We start from the raw sequence: 23,282 nt of genomic DNA on the forward strand, positions 1-23,282 counted from the left end.
GCTACATTAAAAATATATATAGAAAACAGAAAGTAAAAGGGCAAATGTAAACTCAGTGATATCAATAACATTAAATGTGAATGGATTAAACAATCCAATCAAAAGACCAAAGTTGTCAGACTGGATTTAAAAAAATATCCAATTATACGCTGTCTACAGGAGACACACTTGAGATTCAAAGATACAGAGTGAAAGTAAATGGATGGGGAAAGAGACTCAAACAACAACCACAAGAAAACTGGAGTGGCTGTACTAGTATCAGACAAAATACCTAGACTTTATAAAAGACTTACTGGAAATAATGACATTTGATAATGATAAAAAGGTCAATCCATCAAGAAGACATAACAACTAGAAACACATGCACCTAATAACAGCATCAAAATACACGCAACTTTTAAAAAATGACAAAAATGAAAGAAACAGACAATTGAACAATAATAGCTGGAGACTTCAATACTCCACTTTCAATAATGGACAGAACTGGACAAAAGATCAACAAGGAAACAGGTAACTGCAACAACACTATAAACCAACCAGACCTAACAGACTTTTACGAAACACTCCACTCAACAGGATATACATTCTCAACTGCATATGGAACATTCTCTGGGAAAGATCAATCGCTGGGCCATAAAACAAACCTCAATAAAAGCATAGAAGTGATGCCAAGTATGTTCTTCAACCACAACAAAGTAATGAGCTCAATAATGGGAGAAAAGTTAGCAAATTCATAAACATGTGGAAATTTAACAACACACTAATGAATAACCAATAAATTGAAGAAGATATCAAAAGTGAATCAGAAAATAATCTGAGAGGAATAAAAATGAAGATACAACATATGAAAACTTACAGTGTAGAGCCCAAAAGCAGTGTTCAGAGGGAAATTTATAGCTGTAAGTGTCTATAATAAGAAAGATCTCAAATCAACAACCTAACCTTCATTGAAATCATGCTGGTTATAACTGATTTGAAGAAGGCCAAGTGAACTGAACAAGATCACTTGAACAGCATGTTTCTTGTAACTATCCTTATATTCTTCTCACAAAAGGTCTATAAAATATTTGTTTAGAATTTTTTTGTATCAAAATATTTGGAAAATTAGAAGCTTCTTTTTAACATGTATTGATATGACTTGAATTATTATTTTATGAAATTAAGAGCCCTATATACCTGTAAATCTTTTCACATATCATTTAAGCTTTAAAAAAAAAAAAAACCTAACCTTCCACTTTAAGACACTAGAAGAGCAAACTAAACCCAAAGCAAGCAGAAAGAAGAAAACAAGTATCAGAGAAAAATTTAATGACAGAGAATAAAAAGAACAATTTTTTTAAATCCATGAAACCAAAGAAGATCAACAAAATTGACAAACCTCTGGCAAGTCAGACCAAGAAAGAAAAGAAGCAAGGTGGGAAACCTAGATTTCACTACATGCAAACAGCACAGTTCTATACTACGCAATGTTACCAAGAGTTAGACACGAAAATATCCCCACTTTTACTTGGACATATAAACTACCAAAAATTAACTTACCAAATAAAATTCTGAAATATCAGTGCAAGGCACTGTTTCATGCATTTAACTTGGATTAACTGACTTAATCCACACAACCACCTTATGTGGCACATATACAGCTGATCTTCTTTATTCACAAACTCCATATTTGCTAATTTACCCGCTCACTAAAATTTTTTGTAATCCCCCCAAATCAATATTTTTGCACTCTCAAGGTCATTCACAGACACAAGGGTGAAAAATTTGAGTCCACTGACACACACATTCTCAACTGATGTTAAACAAGGCAACATTCTGCCCTATTTCAGCTCTCATACAGAGATGACCAGAGCATAGAGACTATAGGAACAGGGTGGTGAAATGCAAGAAACTCCAGTTCTTCACCATTTAGGAGAGTTTAAGTCATTTTCCCAAGACCAGAAAGCTAATGAGTGGAGGACTGTATAAGCCAAGGACACAAAGTAAAGAAACTGATGGTTGAATGAATTAAGAGTAGTTAAAAAGCCAAAAAGAAATAAAATGGAATCATAAAAAAGCAGAACAATTGTAGAATGGAAACAAAGCACAGATGAGACAGACAGCAAACAGATAGTAAGATTACAAATTTAAATCTAACCATATCAATAATCACATTAAATATAAGTGTTCTAAATGCCCGATTTACAAGGCAGAGATTGGGAAAACAGTTTGGCAATTCCTCAAAAAGGTAAACATGGAATCACCATAAGACCCAGCAATTCCACTCATAGGTATATATACCCAAAAGAATCAAAAGCAGGGACCACTCATAGGTATATACCCAAAGTACTGATCTATTGTACAAATATCTGTGCACCAATGTTCACAGCAGCATTATTCACAATAGTCAAAAGGTAAAAATAAGTCGTGTCGGGATATCATTATACAGACTTAAAAATTAACAGCTATAGAATATATGTATCTTCAGGTTTTACAGATGCTCCCAAACTGTTTTCCAATAAAATTCATTGCATTTTCATACAATGGGTTCCACAGTGAAATACTACATAGTAACGAAACAAATTTAGATAAATCAAAGAAACATGAAATCTCATAAACACAGATACAAGAGAAAGTAGAGGTTACGGTACCATTTTTAACAATATAAGCATTACCAAAACTACTCTTTGCTATTAGAAGACAGGATTGTGGGGTGGCCACTGTCTAGAAGGGAGCAAAGGGGAACTTCTGGGGTACAAATACTACGATAATGTTCTGTTTCATAATCTGGATGCAAGTCATACATTTTTATTTTGTGAAAATTAACAAGCTATACACATAGTTATATAACTTCAATATATGAAGAGTTTAAACATTTAAGTGACTATACATGCATATATGTATTTGTGTATATATACTTCAATTAAAAGGTTTCCAAAATCCGAAAAAAAAGAGAAAGAAATTGATACATGCTAAACATGGATGAACCTTGAAAACACTATGCGAAATGAAAAAGTGAAATAAACCAGACACAAAATGACAAATATTATATAATTCCACTTATATTAGCTCCTAGAATAGACAAATTCATAAGATAGAAAGTAGCGGGGGCGGGGGAATAGACCATGTTAACACTAGTCAAAAGATCTGGTTATATTAATATTGGACAAAACAGATTTCAGAGCAAAGAATATTACCAAGGATAAAGATCATTTTATAATGATAAAGGAGCATATTCAGGTACTTCCCTGGTGGCGCAATGGTTAGGAATCCACCTGCCAATGCAGGGGACACGGGTTCGACCTCTCGTCTGGGAGGATCCCACATGCTGCAGAGCAACTAAGCCCACGAGCCACAACTACTGAGCCTGCATGCCACAGCTGTTCGGCCCGCATGCCACAACTACTGAAGCCCATGCGCCTAGAGCCCGCGCTCCACATCAAGAGAAGCCACCACGATGAGAAGCCTGCACACCGCAATGAAGAGTAGCCCCCACTCGCTGCAACTGAGGAAAGCCCGCGTGCAGCAACGAAGACCCAATGCAGCCAAAAATAAATAAATTTTTTAAAAAAGAAAAGTATCAAATCTTCAAAAAACAAAAGAAACACATTCATCAAGACGACCTCACAATCTTAAGCATTTATGCACTAATAAAAGAGTTTTAAAATGCAAGGAGCAAAAACCAACCTAACTGAAAGAAGAAACAGACAAATCCAAAAAAATTATAGAAGATTTCCATACCCCTATTAAGTACTGATAGAACAGGAGACAGAAAATCAATGTGCTGTTCAAGTTTTCCATATCCTATCAACCAGCATGATAACGTTTACAGAACACTACCCAACAACAGCAGAACTTGTGTCTTTTTCAAGTCAAAATGAAACATTTACCAAGACCATATTCTGGGTCATAAAATAAATCAGTTAAGCTTTAAAATACGTAATTCAAATTACGGAAAGTTATGTTCTCTGACAAGGGAACTAAATTAGAAGTCAATAACAGAAAAAGAATGCCTGGAAAATCCCCCAAATATTTGAAAATTAAGGAACACTCTTCTGAATAACCAATGGGCCACAGAAATCAAGGGGATATGAGAAAGTATTTTTTACTGAATGAAAATGAAAAGACAACATGTCAATGTTTGTGGTGTGCCACTGGAACAGCACCTAGCAGGCAGCTTATGGCACTCAACAGAAGCAACTCAAAGAAGCAGCATCAATACAATGACCTCAGCTTCTACCTTAAGAGGACAAGAAACACAAGCTAAACTCAAAATGAGCATAAGAAATAAACAATAAAAATAAGAACAGAAGTTGATGAAGTAGAAAACAGGAAAAATAATATAGAAAAATCAATGAAACCAAAAGCTAGTTCTCTGAGATCAGTCTAGCCAGACTGATAATGGAATAAAAGAGAAAGGACAAAACTATATCAGGAATGAGAGAAGTGACATCACTTCATTTTCTATTGATATTAAAAAGATAATAAGGAATACTATGAACAACCTTATAGCAACAAATTGGACAACTTAGACGAACAAAATCTGCATAAGATACGAACTACAAAAGCTCATTAAAAAATAATCTGAATACCCCTATGTCTACTAAAAAAATTATATTTTTAGCTTAAACCTTCCCAAAAAACTTCAGGTCCAGATGGCTTCAATGATGAATTCTACCAAATACTGAAGAAAGAAGTAATACCAATTCTACACAGATGCTTCCAGAAAACTAAAGAGGGTATGTACCTCACAACTCAATATGAGGCCGAGATTACTCTGATACCAAAACTGGACAAAAACATTATAAGAACACTATAGACAAACATCCTTTTTGAACATAAATGTAAAAATTCTCAAGAAAATGTTAGCAGACTGACTCCAACAGTATATAAAAATAATACACCATGACCAGGTGGGATTTATCCACCTGAAATGCAAGGTGTGTTTAACATTTAAAAATCAATGTAATTCACCATGGAAAAAAACCCTAAAAAACAGAAAGCATAGTATGAACTAAAAGCATAATAAGACATCTCTAAGAAAACACAAGAAAAAATCTTGGTGACCTTGGCAAAGATTTCTTAAATATAACACAAAAAGCAGGAATACTTTTTGTATTCCTGGAAAAAGAAAAAGGAAAAAGAAAGAAAGACTACTAAAATTAAAAACTTTAGCTCTTCTTTGCACTAAGTAAAAAGACAAGCCACAGATTAAGGGAAAATATTTGCAAAAAAAAAAAAATCAATATGTAAGAAACTCTACAATTCAGTAAGACAAACAACCTAACTTAAAAATGGGCAAAAGGTATGAATAGACACCTCACTCAAGAAGACATATGGAAAGCAAATAAGCACCCAAAGAGATGCTCAACATCATTTCTCATCAGGGAAATGCAAATTAAAACCACACTGAGATAACACTACACTAGAATGGCTAAAACTAGAAAAACTAACCATACTAAGTGTTGACAAGGAAGTGGAACAACCAGACCTCTCATACACTGCTGGTGGCAATGAAATGGTACAACCTCTTTGGAAAACAGTCTGGCAAGTTTTTCTTTTTAAATACTCAAACACCTACCATACAATGCAATCAATTCACTCCTAGGTATTTTCTCTAAAGAAATGAAAGCATACATTCACACAAAGATTTGTATACCAATGTTCACAGACTTTCTTTAATAGCCGAATACTGGAAACAATCCAAACGTTCACCAATCAGGTGAATGAATAAACGTGATATATGCACAACACTGAATACTATTCAAAAATAATAAGAAATAAACTATTGATACAAGTACCAACATGGATGACTTTCAAAATAATTATTCTGAATGAAAGTAACCAAGTCAGGTTAAAAAAAAAAAAAAAAGAGTACATATTGTATAATTCCATTTATATAAAAATTGTAGGATATGAAAACTTATCTATAGAGTCAGAAATAAATCAGTGGTTGACTAAAGATGGGCAGTGGGGAGGGGCTACGGGGAGGAACAACAAAGGGGCAGAAGGAATGTTTCAGAGATGATGTTCATTATCTTGGTTGTGGTGATGGGTTCATGAACATACACATATGTCAAAATGTATTAAATTGTACACTTTAAGTATGTGCAGTTTGTTCTAGGTCAGTTATACCTCGGTGGAGGAGGGAGGAGAGAACAGAGAAAAGAAAAATAAATCAATCTAGGAGGACCAGTATTCAGAGTTCAGAGAAGGCAGAGTGAAAGGAAAACAAGAAAAAAATCAAAGAGCATTCCCTAGAACTAAAGAACACAAGCCTCCAGACTCAGAGCCAGCCAAGCACTGATCAAAATGAATTGAAATTTTTTTAAAAAAATCTGTACCTAAGTACATAATTACAAAAGCTTCTATCACCAAGGATAAAGATCTTTTAAAAATTCAGAAAGAAAAACAGATCAAATACAAAAGAATGAAAGCAAAAGAACAGAGAAAACAAGAGCATGGACTTCCTGGTTTTGACACTGGCTCTGACATGTATTACCCACAAGACCTTGAGTACCTTACTTAACCCCTGTGTGCTTCACTTTTCTCATCTGTAATAAGAAGGAGAAGGCGGGGGAGGGGAAGGAGAAATAGTTATGTGGTTGTTATGAGGATTTAATAAATTCATCTGTGAAGTGCCTAGTACATGTTAAACACTACATAAGTGTTAGCTAAATAAATAAATCACATTAACATTCAACTTCTCATCAACAATTCTGGGTGACAGAAGTCAAAAGAACAATGCCTTCAAAGTTTTGAGGGAAAGTAATTTTCAAACTCTGCCTAGCTAATGATTATTCACGTATACAAGGGTAGAATGGACTTAGAAAACTCACATACCACACGCCACTTCTTAAGAACTCAAGTAAGAACAAAAACCAAGGAAGGGTTTAAGCCAAGAGAGATGATTAGAAAACAGTACCTCCAACTGAAGAAATTTTTTAAAATCTCAGGAAGCGGCTTTCCAGCAAGTCTAAATAAGCAGGTATGACAGCAACAGAAATAAAGACTTCAAGCAGTCTCCAACTAGAAAGAGGACTCGATAGAATAACTGATGAAGGAGAGTCTAGATGGGGAACGATGTATAATGGAAAACAGGCAACACAGAGAAAAGACAAAAGTAGCACAAGAGAAGAAACAGAGTCACAGTACATAACCTGAATCTACACAGTGACAATAATCACCAATACTATTTGATTTTTCATGTTTTGAAACAAACCTGTATAGCCAAAGCCCTGACAATTTAATTCTGGATGCCAACGAAGCAAGAGCACAGCTGAGAAGCTTGGGATGAAAAGTAAGGAAACAGCAGTAGAAAAGCTAATACCTAACCTCAGAATGTGAAGAATCACGGGATACTTTGTAGAGGAGATGGAATAAAACAATAAAGGAATATTACTTAAATTTATCAAGTTTACCAATAGAAGAAATAAAAATAATGATTGGGAGGATGGGGGCGTGTGGGGAAGGGCGCTGTATAAGTGACTACAGCCTCTTCTATCATAGCTAGAATTCAACAGATACACCCAAAATCAATAAATCAGACGTAAGCAGGACATTTAGAGATAGAACCAAAAATAGTTTAAAGCAGTTATCACTAGAGAGTAGAAATGGGATAAGATGTAAGTAAACTTAATAAAGTTTGATAAGCGTTTTAAAAGCAAAGGACATGAGCATTCAGTTTAACAGCTTCTCTTTGAGAAAAACACAGGGAGTACTGGAAATTCATCAGAACAAGAGTTTCGGTTCCTCCTAGGATAGAGAACCTAAGCAAAATCAAGATCTCACATCGAATGAACCCTGGAGATCCATCTACCTGTCCAAAAAAACAAACGAACAAACAAATCTCACTAGCCTAAGCAAAAAGTTCCCAGTGTCGACTGGGCACTTCCTTCAAAAACGAAGGGGTGGGGAGCATAACGTGTCCCTGAACTTCCCAATCCGGAAATTCTCATTAAGAGTACAAAATCGAACTGGGACGGAAACAAGGAAACAACAAATACAAAACTCAAGAACGGCCAACAGTCTACGTAACACTAACAAACCAACAGCAAAAAGTGTATTGTCCAAGTGCATCCAGGAATTCTGAAAATGTCAAAGGCATGCTGCCCAGCAGTCGGGCACCTAGACAAGGGGGCACTTAAGGGACTTCTGTCCTATCCATTTCCGAGGTGCTGCTCTCCCCGTAGGACCTGACAACAGCAACAAATGGCCTCTCCCCTAGCAGAAAACCTTTCAGGCTGGGACAGGAAACGACAAAAAGATGCCTCCCCCCCCCCGCCTCCCCAGCATTACTTCACAAAGTGGTCAGAGGCTGGCAGGGGCACCCGCTCATCCCTAACCAGCTAACTCAGCTGACCAGCCGCGCGCTGCCCGACGGACGGGGAGCCGCTTCCGAAACCCAAACCGTGCGAGCAGGGAAGAAACAAAGCCGTGGGCGGGGCCTTCCGCCGGGGAATCTGCGGGCCGGGGAGGAGCATCCCTCCGCGAGCTCCGCCGCTCGGCCCTCGACCCGCCCAAGCCAGCCCCGGAGCCCGAGTCCGAGCGCCCGCGCCCGGCGCCCGGCGGGCCGCGGCTGCCGGGGGCGAACGCAGGGCGGGCCCCCGCACGACGCCCCCCGGGCGGGCGGCGGGCCCCAAGGACCGCGGCCTGGACGCGCCAGGGCTCCGGGCGCTGGCGTGGCGGCCTCCGGGCGCCTCCTCACCTTCTCTTCCACGCAGTTGACAATGATGGACGGGTACTTGCGGCTGAGCCAGCGAAAGAAAGCCGGGACTCCCATAGCGGCGGCGCAGCTGTAGGCGGCTGCCCGGCCCGCGGACGGACGTAACCAGAGAGACAGGCAGCAGCGAGCCACGGGCACTGGCACTTCCTCCCACGTGCACCCGGCGACAGGAAGTGAGGTGATGGCGCCGCCGCCGGGGAAGCCGGGAAGGAAGCTCCGGCCAGGCTGGGCGGAGCGAGCCTTGTTGGGGGCGGGGCTGGCCAATGGAGCGGGCGGCGAGGGCAGCAGCCGGCGTGGCTCGGCCCGCGTCCTCAGCGGTACGCGTCCCGGAGCCTCCACTGCGGCGGGCGCCCCTCCGCCAGGGAGCCTTGGCCGGTCTGGTCTCCTCCTCTTTCCCACCCATCTTGATTCACGTAGAATATAAGCATCTACACGCACTCGTTATTTCTGCTTCCTGCTTTCTCCCGGTTTTATGCCACAGTACGTATCTGGACTAGCAACCGTATTTTTAAAAAGTATTTTGCACTAATGATGGCTGGTTTGCATAAGTAACTCACTTTAAATAGTTATAAAATGGAATGTACCGTTCAGCATCTAATTCAAGCATCCAGCTACATTTATGTGTATAAAATAATTACTGGTATCACTCTCCAGCATTTAATTGAGCGTTTACAATGTGCTAAAGCATTGGCTAAGGGATTCTCAAATTTGATCTTAGAGCCTTTTGGCATGCCCCATCTCGCAATTTCTCTAACCACAAAAATTCCTTTTTTTTTTTTTGCTAGGCCTTGTATCCCTCAGATACTTTTGGAGTGTATACAGTGTATACAGGCTGCGACTGACGTTTTTGCAAACTTTGGCTGTATGTAGTTCGGTTTCAAAGAACAGGATTTGACCAAAGCCACAAATCTAAATCCATACTTGTTATTACATGGATTTCAATGACAAATCCCATGCTCTGAAATGTAACCCCAAACAGTCAAAGCCCGCCAGAATGTGACTCGCTTGTAAAGCAGGTATAAGACGTCCTAGGTCAGCACTATGAAAGGGTCCTGCTCCATTTCATTCCATAATATGACATTTGAGAAGATTCTGGCAGATTTCTGTTTAAGGCCACAGGTTGTATTGTCTCCTAAAGCAAAAGACAGGAAGTTGACAGAAGGCACATGTTTCAAGGAGTTGAACAGTAATAATTCCCTTTGGGGGTATAAATGGAGAAACTGGATGGAAAAGACCTCCTTTAAAGAATAATAAAGTGTGAAGCACTAAGAAGTGTTGATGGTATGACCTCAACCCTACAAGCTGATAAGGAGGCCCAGACTTTTATTTATAGTGACATGAGTGACATTTATCTGCCTTTCACTAGAACATCTAATCCGCTTGTCAAGGTGTGTCTTAAGCGGACACCTGATTTCTGGTCAGAGTTGGCAGGCTTCGAATACAAATGTGACTGCCCTGGCTGAAATTCATGACTGAAAAAAAATCATGGAGATATGAAATCATCGGGGAAATATATCAACTAGATTTCAGTTTGCCACAGAGAGGACATCACCTGAAGAGGGTATTGGCTTTGTGGTAGAAATTATGGTCTGTCAATTAAAGTAGAAATGGGTCCAAAAGGGAGGGGATATCTGTATGTGCATGGCTGATTCATTTTGTTGTGCAGTGGAGGCTAACACAACATTGTAAAGCAACCATACTCCAATGAAAATTAATAAAAATAAAGTAGAAATGGAGATGAATTACTGAGGGGTTCACAAACCTCATTATCTCCCTACATAGTCCTTAAGTTCAATTATGATAGAGTTGTAGCTGTCTCTCCCTTATGCCAAATTGTTAACAGAGTCCAGTTTTAGGAACTGAAAATCAACATGAATCAAGAACATCCACAAAAACTGCCTGACTTCTCTGTAGGAACTGAGGGGGATCCAGGCTGTGATTCTCTCTTCAGGGACTCACAGTAGCAGACAATATAAGGTGTAATCACATTTAAAATTAAGTAGCAATAAGCAATTTCAATAGCAGTACAAGAAAAAAAAAAGGCCATGGTTACTTCCAAAGAAATTAAACAGAACTTACTCTAAGAGTTCAGAGGAGAGAAAGAAGAAAAGGCTGTTGTGGGCAGGGAGTCAAGCAAGACTTCATGGAGAAAGTGGGACTGGGAACAAGTCTTGAAGGAAGAGCCAGATAGGTAAGATTTTCACTAGAATGACGTGCATTAATTAACTCCAGGCCACAGGGATCCCATCCCCCCCGCACGCACACACACACACACACTCTCCTCTCCCTTCTGTCCACATGCTTCCCGGGCCATGGCACCCACACTGCTGTCCATGGTGCTGCAGTGCGGGGCCTCTATGTCACAGGCTGCAACTCACCTTCAGACAAGAGGACAAGCACCTTAGGAAGGTCTGTCTTGTTTCCTCTGCCTTGTATGGCATTTTGCCCAAATACAGTTCTTTTTTTTAAAACCAGCTGCGTTTAGGTATAATTTACATACATTAAAATACTTCCATTTAAGTTCAATGAATTTTGACAAATGGACATACTTGGGAAACCAACACTACAACAAGGATATAGAACAATTCCATCACCCCCAAAAGTTCCCTGTGCTCCTGTGCGTGCGGTGGCAACTCCCTCCTCACCCCTGGCCTCAGGCAACTCTTAATCTGCATTTTGCCCCTATAGATTAGATTAGTTTTTTCGAGAGTTTCCTATAAATGAAATCTACCGTTTATAGTCTTTTGTCTGACTTCTTTTCCTCAGTATAATGTTTTTGAAATTCATCCATGTTGTGTGAATCAGTCCTTTGTTTATCGCTATGTAGATGTACCACAATTTGTTGGTCCATTCACCTGTTGATGGATATTTGGGTTGTCTCCAGTGTTTTGGAATAAAGCTTCTGTGAATATCCATGTACAAGTTTTTTTGTGTGTGTTTGCAAATACACTTTCATTTCTTTGGAGCAAGCAAATACTGGGAATAAGGGCTTCTGGTAGGTATATGTTTAACGTTGTAAGAAATTGCCAAACTGTTTTACAAATAGTTGTACCATCTTACCTAAACATACATTTGATGATTATAAGAATGGCCTCCATGAGCATTCTTGTCATTGTCAAAAACCTTGGGAGGATCTCTGATTGCTATAGAATGGAATTGATACTCCTTAGACTAGCATCTTTGGCCCTCTGCCATCTGCCCTTATTTTGCTTTTCCACCACCCTAGTATATGCTTACTTCACTCACTCACACACCATTGAACTACTTGCTCATCCACAACTGAGCCAAACATAAGTGACAGTGCTTCCAGGACTGCACATGGATTTGCACTAGTCCAGCTCCTCTTTTTGCCTCGTTGTCCATGTGACCACATACCTACCAGCCAAATGGTCAGGGTAAGGCACCAACTTATATGTGTGACATCACATTCTTAAGGCAAATTTCACAGACATCATTAATCTTGAAATTTTGTCTGTCTCTAAACATTCCAAACATGTTTCTAGGATTTCAGAAATCCTCTTTTTGAAGAGAAGGGAGTACAGAGAGCATTCTCTTGACAGATTCAGTCTACAAACATTTAGTGAGCATCTACTAGGAGCAAAGCATAGTGGGAGATACCATTTGTAGAGTCTCTATAGGATGGATGTGGGTCACTGCAGCAGTCTAAAAGGGGGAAGTAGCAGACGGCTCTAAGGGAGCCTGAAGTAACCACATAGGCTGATGCAATTTTACCTGAAGCACAAATGGGAAAACTGGAATATACAGTTCATGACAATTACGAAGAGGAAGAAAAAACGAGCAGCCCACCCTGTCTCATTATTCATTCATTGTTTAAGCAAATAAACCTCAAGTGTCCATTTGGTGCTGCTGAATTGCAATGATGTCTATTGCCATTAGGAACATCATCATGGGGACTTCCCTGGTGGCACAGTGGTTAAGAATCCGCAAAGCAACTAAGCCCGGGCGCCACAACTACTGAGCCTGTGCTCTAGAGCCTGCATCCGCAACTGCTGAAGCCCACGCACCTAGAGCCCGTGCTCCACAACAGGAGAAGCCACCACAATGAGCTGCCTGCGCACCACAACGAAGAGTAGCCCCCGCTCGCCACAACTAGAGAAAGCCTGCGTGCAGCAACGAAGACCCAACACAGCCAAAAATTAATTAATTAATTAATTTTTTTTAAAAAAAAAGAAGCATCCATGAAAAGGATTTGTAATGTCTCCTGGGCTCAGATGCAGTCTCTTCCAGGTAAAGCCAATCATGAAGATGAAAACAGGATGGAGGGGAGAAGAATCGTGCATTTACAAAATTGCCAGCGGCCCATTTTGCTTGTTAAGACAATGTCAGTTTGAAGGAGAAAATACATTGGTATAGGAAGTGTGCACGTGCCATTTTTTCTTCTATTTTTTTAAACCTGATTCCCACTGTTCTGCAAATCCTCATGTTCTTTTTTGAAATGAATCTTCCACCTGGACTAGTGCATTTCTTTGTCCTAACACGTTACTCAAATAGAATCACTCAAGAAACTTGAATAAGAACTAAGACATAGAATTGGATGCTTGTGTGGTGCAGAGATGAGTCATGATTTGGCTTCTGGCTGCACGATGTGGGAGTTAGTCCAGCACCATGGGAGAGCGCCTTAAAGTAGTGCTCTCAGAAAGTTAACAGAGGTAAGAATCCAAAAGCTTTTCTGTGTGTGAATGGCAGTCACGTGTTTCTATCTTTCTATCGTGGGATCACTTGCTTAAGGAGAGCTGGCTTAGAAACTTCTATCTTTTACAGAGAGCAATTTAGCCAGTGGCCGGGGAAAACAGAGGCTTTTATGATACCAAAGACCAGTAGTATTTTTCATGCAGCTGATCCCATGACCCAAGGTAAATGAAATAAAACTCCAAAGAATGCATTTCCCTCGGTCTAGTACCCAGAGATCCCGCAGCATGCGAGCCTGACTTTTACTGTCCAATTCATAATCTCTTTCTAAAATCTCATTCATTTTTCCCAGCCAGCCAGCACTGTCAGGCTAGGGATGCTACAATCCTAAAAGATGCTGCATTGGAGAGAGGGATAGACACCTGGAGCTTTAACTTTACCTAGTGACCCAAGTCACAGACCTGGCTCTAGACCTACTGTTGTGTGGCCTTGAACGATCCTCTCGCCTCCTTGGGACCTCACTGCCCTCACCTGTAAAGCGAGTTGCTAAACCAATCACCTCTGAGGATTCTTCCGGCTCTATCCGTCAGCATTAGACGCCACTTTCCTTGTCTGAATGCCTGTGTCATCATCTGTGGTCAGTATTTAATACGTTGACATACACAGCTTGTTGCTACTTGTTTTCAGCTGTGTCGGGCTTCCCTCCCTGGAGTCATTTGAATGCTTTCAGTAAGATTTGACAAATCTTGACTGTGCAGCTGTGTGCCAGCCTCTGTTGCAGGTGCTAGGTGTTCATCAAAAATTGCCTGTCCTCCTAGATTCTACAGTCTTGCTTAGCATGGGGAGTGGGGTGGGAGAGAGACGGCAAATAAGTGAAGAAACAACGTATAATACTGTGTTGGGTTGTGATAAGTTCTCTGGAGTAAAATAAAACAGGTTGCAGGGATGGGGAGTGGGGCCTCTATTTTAGGGTCAAGGAAAGCCAAATTTCCATTTTTTTAAATTGGGGTATAATTGTCATATACGCTTCTGACACCAATTTCAAAGTGTAATTGCAATTCTCCATCAAGCAATGCTCAGACACCAGCTGGGTGTCCCACAATTCAACTCAGTTCTGACACTGTCTACCTGGGGATGGTGTCAGATCCCACAGGCTGAGGGCTCAGTCCCCCAAGACTGCCCCTCCCCCCACTTCAGATGCCCCTCGCAAGTCTGGTCGTCACCTGTGCTTCTGACCCACTGGCTGTAGATCAGGGGTTCCCATGACCTCCTCCTCAGGTTAGACTAATTTGCTAGGGTGGCTCATAGAACACAGAGAAGCATTTTACTTACTAGCTTACCGGTTTCTTGTAAAAGAACACAACTCGGGGCTTCCCCGGTGGAGCAGTGGTTGAGAATCTGCCTGCCAATGCAGGGGACACAGGTTCGAGCCCTGGTCTGGGAGGATCCCACATGCCGCGGAGCAACTAGGCCCGTGAGCCACAACTACTGAGCCTGCGCGTCTGGAGCCTGTGCTCCACAACAAGAGAGGCCGCGATAGTGAGAGGCCCGCGCACCGCCATGAAGAGTGGCCCCCGCTTGCCACAACTAGAGAAAGCCCTCGCACAGAAACGAAGACCCAACACAGCAAAAATAAATTAATTAATTAATAAACTCCTACCCCCAACATCTTTAAAAAAAAAAAAAGAACACAACTCAGGAAACGGCCAGATGGAAGAGGTGCACAGGGCAGGGTGGGGAAAGGGCGTGGAGCTCTGGGTGCTACCACCCTCCCCAATTTCAACATATTCATCAACTCGGATGTTCTCCGGACTTGTACTTTTGGGTCTTCTGCAGGCTTCATCTAGTGGGCATGACGGATCATTGACTGCATTTCCAGACCTTATCTCCGCCCCTGAAATCAGAGGGTGGGACGGAAAGTTCCAATCATCTGATCAAGGTTGGTTCTCCATCCTCATTAACATCACAAAAGACACCCCTATCCGCTCTGGGAAATTCCCAGGCTTTCAGGAGCTCTGTGCCAGGAACTGGGATGAAGACCAAATATATATATTTTTTATAGTAAGTCATAATACCACAACCTACCATAAGATGAACAGTTCTCAAATGTTCAGCCAGTGAATTTTGGCAATTGTGCAGATGTGTGGTAAAGTTAAAACGTGTCTGAACATTCCATAGCACTCTTCTCATCACTTCCTTCCTTTGAATTTGGACTGGTCTTAGTGACTTGATTCCAAGGCACAGAATGTGGCAGAGGGGACAGGATGTGACTTCTGAGGCAATACAGCTTCAACCTGGAGCCCTGTCTCCCTCTCTCTCTCTCAACCCATCCACCAGGCTGTGAGGAAGCCAAGCAGCCGCATGGAGAGGCCAGGAGTAGCCGTCCTGGCTGACGGCCCCAGCTGAGGTCCCGCCAGGGGATATTGGTTTTCTCCTTATCACACCTGACGGGTGAGGAGGTGGGGAATCTGAGCACAGAGCTCAGGGAACCCCAGGCAGACAGCCTCATGAGGGGAGGGTCGGCAGAGGCCAGGGGCAGAGTGCTGGTGGCTGGGGACAAAGGTACGGGGGCTTCTCCCCGACCTGTGGTCTGCCTCTCTCGGGCCAGGGAGCCTCCCCTCCCCCCACCCCCATGACGGGAATGTGGCCACCCCAGAGCCCCTGTCTGTAACTACCAGGGTGGGGAAAGATGGCCATGACCCCAAACTGCAGCTATTATAATACTTGACATTATTAAAAATCTCAGAATAAAGCTTTCTGCTGCCCTAAAAAAGGAGCCGGTTGTGTTCGGCAAATGGATGCAGAGTTAGGATGGAGGGGTCAGGAAAGGTCACGGACCAGCTTTGCAACTAAGCCATGCAAATGGGGACCCAGTGTGCTATTCTGTACTCACGGGGGCCAACGTCACGTCATCATCTCCCACTTTCTGACAAGAGAGGCTTGGAATGAATTGAACTTTAGGCTTCTGAAGGAAATGATAGAGCAAGGCGCTGTGATGAATGCTTTTCTGGCCAGGGCAGCAGGGGCAGCATAAAGATGAAAACGCTCCGCATTTGATGATGAGCTCGGGCCAGGATGGGCCTCCAAGGGGAAAGCTGAGTCTCCTTCTGCTCACTCTGAGCAGGGCTCGAGTGTCCTACTGGGCTGAGAGGCTCTTCAAAGATCTCAAGTTTTCCCAGGAGGGGTAATACTGACCTTCCTTTTTTTTTTTTTTTTTTTTTTTTTTTTTGCGTTACGCAGGCCTCTCACTGTTGTGGCCTCTCCCGTTGCGGAGCACAGGCTCCGGACGCACAGGCTCAGCGGCCATGGCTCACAGGCCCAGCCGCTCCGCGGCATGCGGGATCTTCCCGGACCGGGTCACGAACCCGTGTCCCCTGCATCGGCAGGTGGACTCTCAACCACTGCGCCACCAGGGAAGCCCGAGAATTCTTCATGTCTATGAAAACCAAATGCAACGAGCAAGCCTTGGTGGCTCCTGGAGTTAAAAAAACATTATAAGAGAAATTTGGGGGGCACAAATGGTGAAATTAGAATAGGGACTATATAGTGGAGGGCATTACGGAATTAATGCTAGTTGTCTTAAATATGATAATAGTGCTGTGATTAGGTAGGATATGGCCTTATTGTTCAGAGATGCAGGCTGGAGGATCAGATCATCAGGGAAGAAGAGGGGACCACAGGGGAAGGGAGAATGAAGGTAATGAGAAGCCCCAGCTGGGCTGCTCACGACCTCACTCAGCCAGACAGGAAACATGCGGTTTGGAGTATCTATCGCTGCACAAATCCACCAGCCCCAAACACAGAGGCTTAAAACAACAATTGCTTATTTGCTCCCAACGTGGACTTCGGGCAGGCAGCTCATCTTGGCTTCACGCAGACTCAGCAGCTCTGGTGCTCACAAGGCTGGAGGCTGAACAGAACAACTTGCTGTTGGCTGGGTTCCTCAGTTCTAGTCCACGTGTCCTGCCCACAAGGCCAGCATCGGCTCCCTCACAGCTCAGTGTGGGCTCAGAGCAGCCAGACTTCTGACACGGGCCCTGGCTTCCCTCAAAGTGCCAGAGTGGAAGCTGCCAGACCTTCCTAGTCTTGAGGCCTTGAACTGGCACTGTGTGGATTCTGCCTCAGGTCACAGGGCCAGGCCAGATTCAAAAGACTTAAATACCAGGGAGAGAGGGTCACTGGAGGCCACTAGATGGACAGTTCACCACACACAGGGATGTGGGGCTGTGGCCAGCGGCAATTTCCTATAGGCCAGCCAGCAACCACAGGAACAGGGCACATGAGAGATGGCGGTGTTTCAAACACCTTCGGCTCCTTGATTATATCAGGGCCACTCTGTTGAAGCGCAGAGATCAAACTGCTCCATGAAAAAAAGGGTAAACAAGGGTTTCCTTATGCAGCACCTCCCCAAGGATTTCAGAAGCTCATATGAGTGGGAGGTTTAATATAAAGTGTTTCCTGAACCTATTTGACCATGGTGCACACTTAAAAAAAAAAAAAAGACTATCATTTGGTACATTAGGACTGTAATGACTCCAATTTAGTTGTTTTTTTCTTTTAATTTAATAACACTTTAAAAAATTGTGGTAAAATACACATAACAGAAAATTTACCATCTTCACCATTTTTAGGGGTGTTAAGTTCATTCATATTGCAGTATAACCATCACCACTGTCCCACCTCCAGCACTCTTTTCATCTTGCATAACTAAAACATTAAACACTAACTCCCCTTTTCCCTCTCCTCCCAACCTCCCAGGAGCCACCATTCTACTTTCCATCTCTATGAATTTGACTACTCTAGGGAACTCATATGAGTGAAATCATACAGCATCTGTCTTTTTGTGACCAGCTTATTTATAGCCACCCCTGCTCTCTTTTGATTGCTCTCTGCGTGGAGTATCTTTTTCCATCCTATCACTTTCAACCCATTTGTGTCTTTAAATCTAAATTGAGTGTCTTGTACGCAGCATATAGTTGGCTCATGTTTTTTAAAATCCATCCTGCTGATCTCTGTCTTTTGATTGTAGAGTTAAAGTTGTTTACATTTAAAATAATTACTGATAAGGAGAGACTTACTTGTATCATTTTAACTTTTTTTTTTTCTATATGACTTATAGCTTTTTTGGTGCCTCATTTCTTGCATTACTGGCTTCTTTTGTGTTGAGTTGACTTTTTGCAGTGAAATGTTTTAATTCCCTTCTCATTGCCTTTTGTGTATATTCTGTAGCTACTTTCTTTGTGGTTACCACAGGGATTACATTTAACATCCTAACATTATAGCACCAATTGGAATTTATGCCAACTTAACTTCAATAACATAAAACAACTCTGCTCCTACACAATTCTGTCCCCACCCCTTTCAGTGATTGATGTTACAAAAATGTCTTTACACGTTGTGTGTCCAAAACATAAACTAGTCATAATTTTTTATGCATTAATTTCTTACATTGTGTATAAGACAAAATGTGGAATTATAAACAAAAGTTATAATAATAGTTTTGAAGCTAATATTTTGAAAAATGTATTAGTCTCTTCAATCATGTAGAATATAAAAAATTGAGTTATAAACCAAGGTTAAAATAATACTAGTGTTTACAATTGCCTACATCTTTATCTTTACTGAGATCTTGATTTCTTCATATGGCTTCAAGTTACTGTCTAATTTCCTTTCATTTCAATCTGCAGGATTCCTTTTAGCATTCCTTGCAGGAAAGGTCTAGTGGCAACCAACTTTCTCAGCTTTTGTTTATCTGGGAATGTCTTCATTTCTCCATCACTTTTGAGGGACAGTTTTGCTGGGTTTAAGATTCTTGGTTGACAGTTTTTCTTTCAGTACTTTGAATATAACAGCCCCACTGCCTTCTGGGCAAAAATTTCTGGTGAGAAATCTGCTGATAATCTTACTGAGGATCCCTTGTATGTGATGCATTACTCTTCTCTTGCTGCTTTTAAGATTCTCCTTTTGTCTTGGCTGTTCTATAGCTTGATTATAATGTGTCTTGGTGTGGGTCTCTTTGAATTCATCCTATTGGAGTTTGCTGAGCTTCTTAAATGTTTATAGTCATGTCTTTCATCAAATTTGGGGAAATTTCGGCCACTATTTCTTCAAATAATCTCTCTGTCCCTTTCTCTCTCTCTCTCTCTCTCTCTCTCCTCTTTCTGGGATGCCCACAATGTGTTTGTTGGTCCAGTTTATGGTGTCCCACAGGTCCCTTAGGCTCTGTTCAGTTTTCTTCAATTTTTTTTTTCTGTTCTTCAGTCTCAATAATTTCAAATTGTCCTATTTTTGAGTTCACTGATTTTTTTTTTCTTCTGGCTGCTCAAATATGCCTTTGAATCCCTCTAGTGAATTTTTAATTTCAGTTATTGCACTTTTCAGCGCCAGAATTTCTTTTTAGTTTCTTTTTTGATATTTCCATTTTGCTCATACATTGCTCTCTTGACTTTCTCCATGTCTTCCATTAGTTCTTTGAGCATCTTTAAGACAGTTGTCTTTGTCATCTAGCAATTCTGCCATCTGGTCTTTCTCAGTGATGGTTTCTGTCAGGTTCTTTCTTCCTTTGAACAGGCTGTTCTTTCCTGTACACCTTGTGAATTTTTGTTGAAAACTGGACATTTGAATCTAGTAATGTAGTAACTCTGGAAATCAGATTCTCCCCCTTCCTCAGGATTTGCTGCATTTTGGTTTTGTTTTGTTGCTTGTTGTAAGCTGTGTCTCTGCTGGGGATAAGCCTGAGGTATAAACGTCGATCTTCTCAGGTCTTTTTTTAAACCTGCATATTTCCTTGGGCATGTACCTTTCTCTGGTCTTATGTGTTGACTTTATAAATTCCCCTGTATTTGTGGTTTCTTTTCAAAGTCCTAGACTTTAAATGTCTGGCTCCCAAAAGGGAAAAGCAGAAAAATGAATGGAAGGGGGAAAAAGGGGTGCTGGCCCTTTAATTCCCTTGGAAGTTGCTTCAGCTGGAGGGGGAGGGGCTTGCCACCGAGGAGGGGTTCCACATGGGCCACCTGCCTATGTTTCTGCACCTCCAAGATCAGAAGCAGCAATCAGAACACAGAGCCCCAGTTTTTGGAGGTCAAGGTCCCTATTGCCCACTCTGGCTCCCCAGAGCTGCCCATAAGCTGCTCCAGGAACTCATGCACAGCTGCCTGCCATGTGGCTAAGGGTCGGGGGTGGGTATCAGCCACTATGCTGGGAGTTGAAATTGGCTGGAATTAACTGCAGTTTACCATCCAAACCCTCCCCTGGAAGTTGCAAGCCTTTGGATAGGCTCCAGAATTCAAACGCAGTTACAACAGCCACATCCTGCCAGTGCAGTTGTAGTCTGGGCGAGGAGACAGAGTCCTGGGGCTTCCTACCCCACCACCTTCCCAGAAACCTCTCTCCTCCTGTTTGGACTCTTGTCCTCCAGGCGTGGAGGATGAGTTTCCCATTGGATCATAATCTTGGCTTTTCTGCTGCCTGTCCTCAGTGCCAGCATGGCACCTGTCCCCTGATTCTCATGATGTACATTAATAGTCTTTCTTCTCCCACATCCTCCCAAGGGGATTTGCTGAGGTTCAAGGTCACCTTGGCTCAGAATGTGAGACATGAGAGCCTAACATGAGCTCTCTTGTTATAAGAAAATTCTAATTGCTCACAGGTAAATATGATCACCTTGTCATGAACCTCCCTTGGCACACGCATGCCCGGAACTACTGAGCTCCCAGCGTCCACCTGCCAAACTCCTACTGGTTCTCTGAGACTCACCCCAAAGGTAATGTCCTGATTGAATCCATGCACAGACAATCTATCCAATCCTTTAGGTGTGTTTCCACAGAACAGCAAATAATACCGTTAGATAATATTTACTGTGTGCCTTTGTTAAGTGAGTGATTGAATAAATCGTTACTTCTTATATTATTGCCAAAATATCTATGAGAAATGTTTGAGCTGGAGACCGGATGCAGGCACCTCTGAAAAGGGAGAAAGAACAAGTCCTTGGCAAGCATTGGAACAAGGATGCAAGACTGACAGCATTCCCGTGGCTCTGGAGGGAGTGATGTGGTCTGCTTTCGGTTGATTTCATACTGTTGGCATAAGTAGCACTCACAAGTGCTAGGAAGGCCTGGCAACGGGACCCTGCAAACGCCACTTAGTAAACTACTACGGTGATTAAACTGCAGGATGCCGCAGAGTGCCTTCTTAGCTCTTTTCTCTAGCATGTTCCCTCAGTTGGGAAGCATCCGGCTCTAAATTTGGGAAAGCAGGAGATGGCAGGCGTCCTGTCCATCAGCATCCTCTGTCACCATCTTTGAGCTGCCAGCATGACAGCTGGGGAAGAGCGGGTTCAAGTTGACTGGCAGAACATTTTACATCGAATGAGTTTGTGTGGAATAACAGTATAATAAATAAGGCTCTAGAGGAACCCCGTTATCACTTGCATTCCAAAAGTGAGATATGGCCTCACCAGGAGCTCACAGAGCCATCTGTCATCAAATAGTCTTTGTGTCAAAGGCTGGACTGGCCTGAGGAAATGGAAAACATCAGCAGAGGAAAGCAAATGACGACACTGTGTCTTTTCAAAAAGATTTACAGGGAGCCACCTCCAGGAGCCAGAGATTTCCAGACGATTTTGAAATAAATATATAAAACCACTACCCAAAGCGGTGAGACTTGAAATCCTGGCTGCTGAATGCTAATGAGTCTTCCCACTGGATGAGTTCAGTTTCTGTCACTCGGGGTACGTTCTTGAGTAATATAATCCTTATCTGCTTGGATTTGGGGCTGGGATTACTGTGATCTCCTTTAATGTGTTTTTGCCAGTTTGATATATCAAAATCCGATCGTCCCCGAAGCACTCTGCTGATGACACAACTGCTGGTGACAGGAACACTGAAAGTGGATGAAATCTTGAGAATTGGAGAAAAGCTGTAGGGATTTGTGGTTGTTTGGTTTCCTCGTTTTTTTGTTGAGGAAAAGGAGGAGGGAACTCACAAGCTGACGCGATAGAGAATTGGGCGTAAGTAACACCTCATGGGTCAACAGCACAACCACTAGCTGAGCGCCACAGACCATGTGTCAATGGGAACATCTGGGAGGGCAGAGAGGCGCTCTGGCCATTGGAAAAGGAAATGCATTAGAAGAGCAATTCACTGAGATGAAAAGTTCAAGGCTAGCCAAGTCCCAGGGGCAGCAAACGCGGGAGATTTGATGGGCCTTATCTGCATAAGGTCTTCACCCTGGACTGGCCCTGGTAAGGTTTAGTCCTGGAGGATGTGCGAGGTCCCACTGTGATGGGAGACCCTGCAGTGGCCGCCCTTGGGAATTACAGGGATGGGTCCCTAGGGCCAGAGTTCAGTGAGGCTGACTTTGGTGGTTCAAACTCACAGAATTCGCCTCTGATCGGGTTTCCCTGTTTGGAACAATCCTTCCCCAGTGTATCCCTGGACCAGGACCAGTGGACATTTACAGCACGGATGGCAGGGTGGTCCCCACCTCCATCTGCACCCTGCAGGGCGCCTCACTGCGTGGCAGAGCCTGCAGAGCTGAAAACGGTACCCTCCAGCCTCGACTAGAGTTCGGCTGTGATTTAGGGCGGACCTACCAATCAGACGGACCTGTGTGAGACTTGGAGACTGGTTTCGTTCTGGTGGCCAGGAACGAGAGTTACTGCATAATGGGGACAGAGTCCCAGCTGTACAAGACAAAAAGAGTTCCGGAGACGGACGGTGATGACGGCTGCACAGCAAGGTGAATGTCCTTAATGCCACTGAACCGTGCACTTAAAAATGGGTAAGGTGGTAAATTTCATGTTATGTGTATTTTACCACAATTAAAAGTTGTTTTTAAAAAAATTTTTTTTGGCCTCGAGGCTTGTGGGATCTTAGTTCCCTGACCAGAGATTGAACCTGGGTCGCCGGCAGTGAAAGCGTGGAGTCCC

General features: G+C 42.5%; 1 protein-coding gene across 1 annotated transcript in view; it reads right to left on the reverse strand.

The window, feature by feature from the left end:
• Positions 1-8,761, reverse strand: part of XRN2 (5'-3' exoribonuclease 2) — a gene marked incomplete at its 5' end in the record, with an annotated part of 78,550 nt that extends 69,789 nt beyond the window's left edge. The window contains one exon of the mRNA XM_079719774.1: positions 8,687-8,761. Within this exon, the coding sequence (XP_079575900.1) occupies positions 8,687-8,761 (75 nt within the window). The remainder of the gene's footprint in view (positions 1-8,686) is intronic.
• Between the last annotated feature and the right edge of the window lie 14,521 nt (positions 8,762-23,282).

Source organism: Hyperoodon ampullatus (assembly GCF_949752795.1).
Source record: "Hyperoodon ampullatus genome assembly, chromosome: 14".
NCBI lineage: Eukaryota > Metazoa > Chordata > Mammalia > Artiodactyla > Ziphiidae > Hyperoodon > Hyperoodon ampullatus.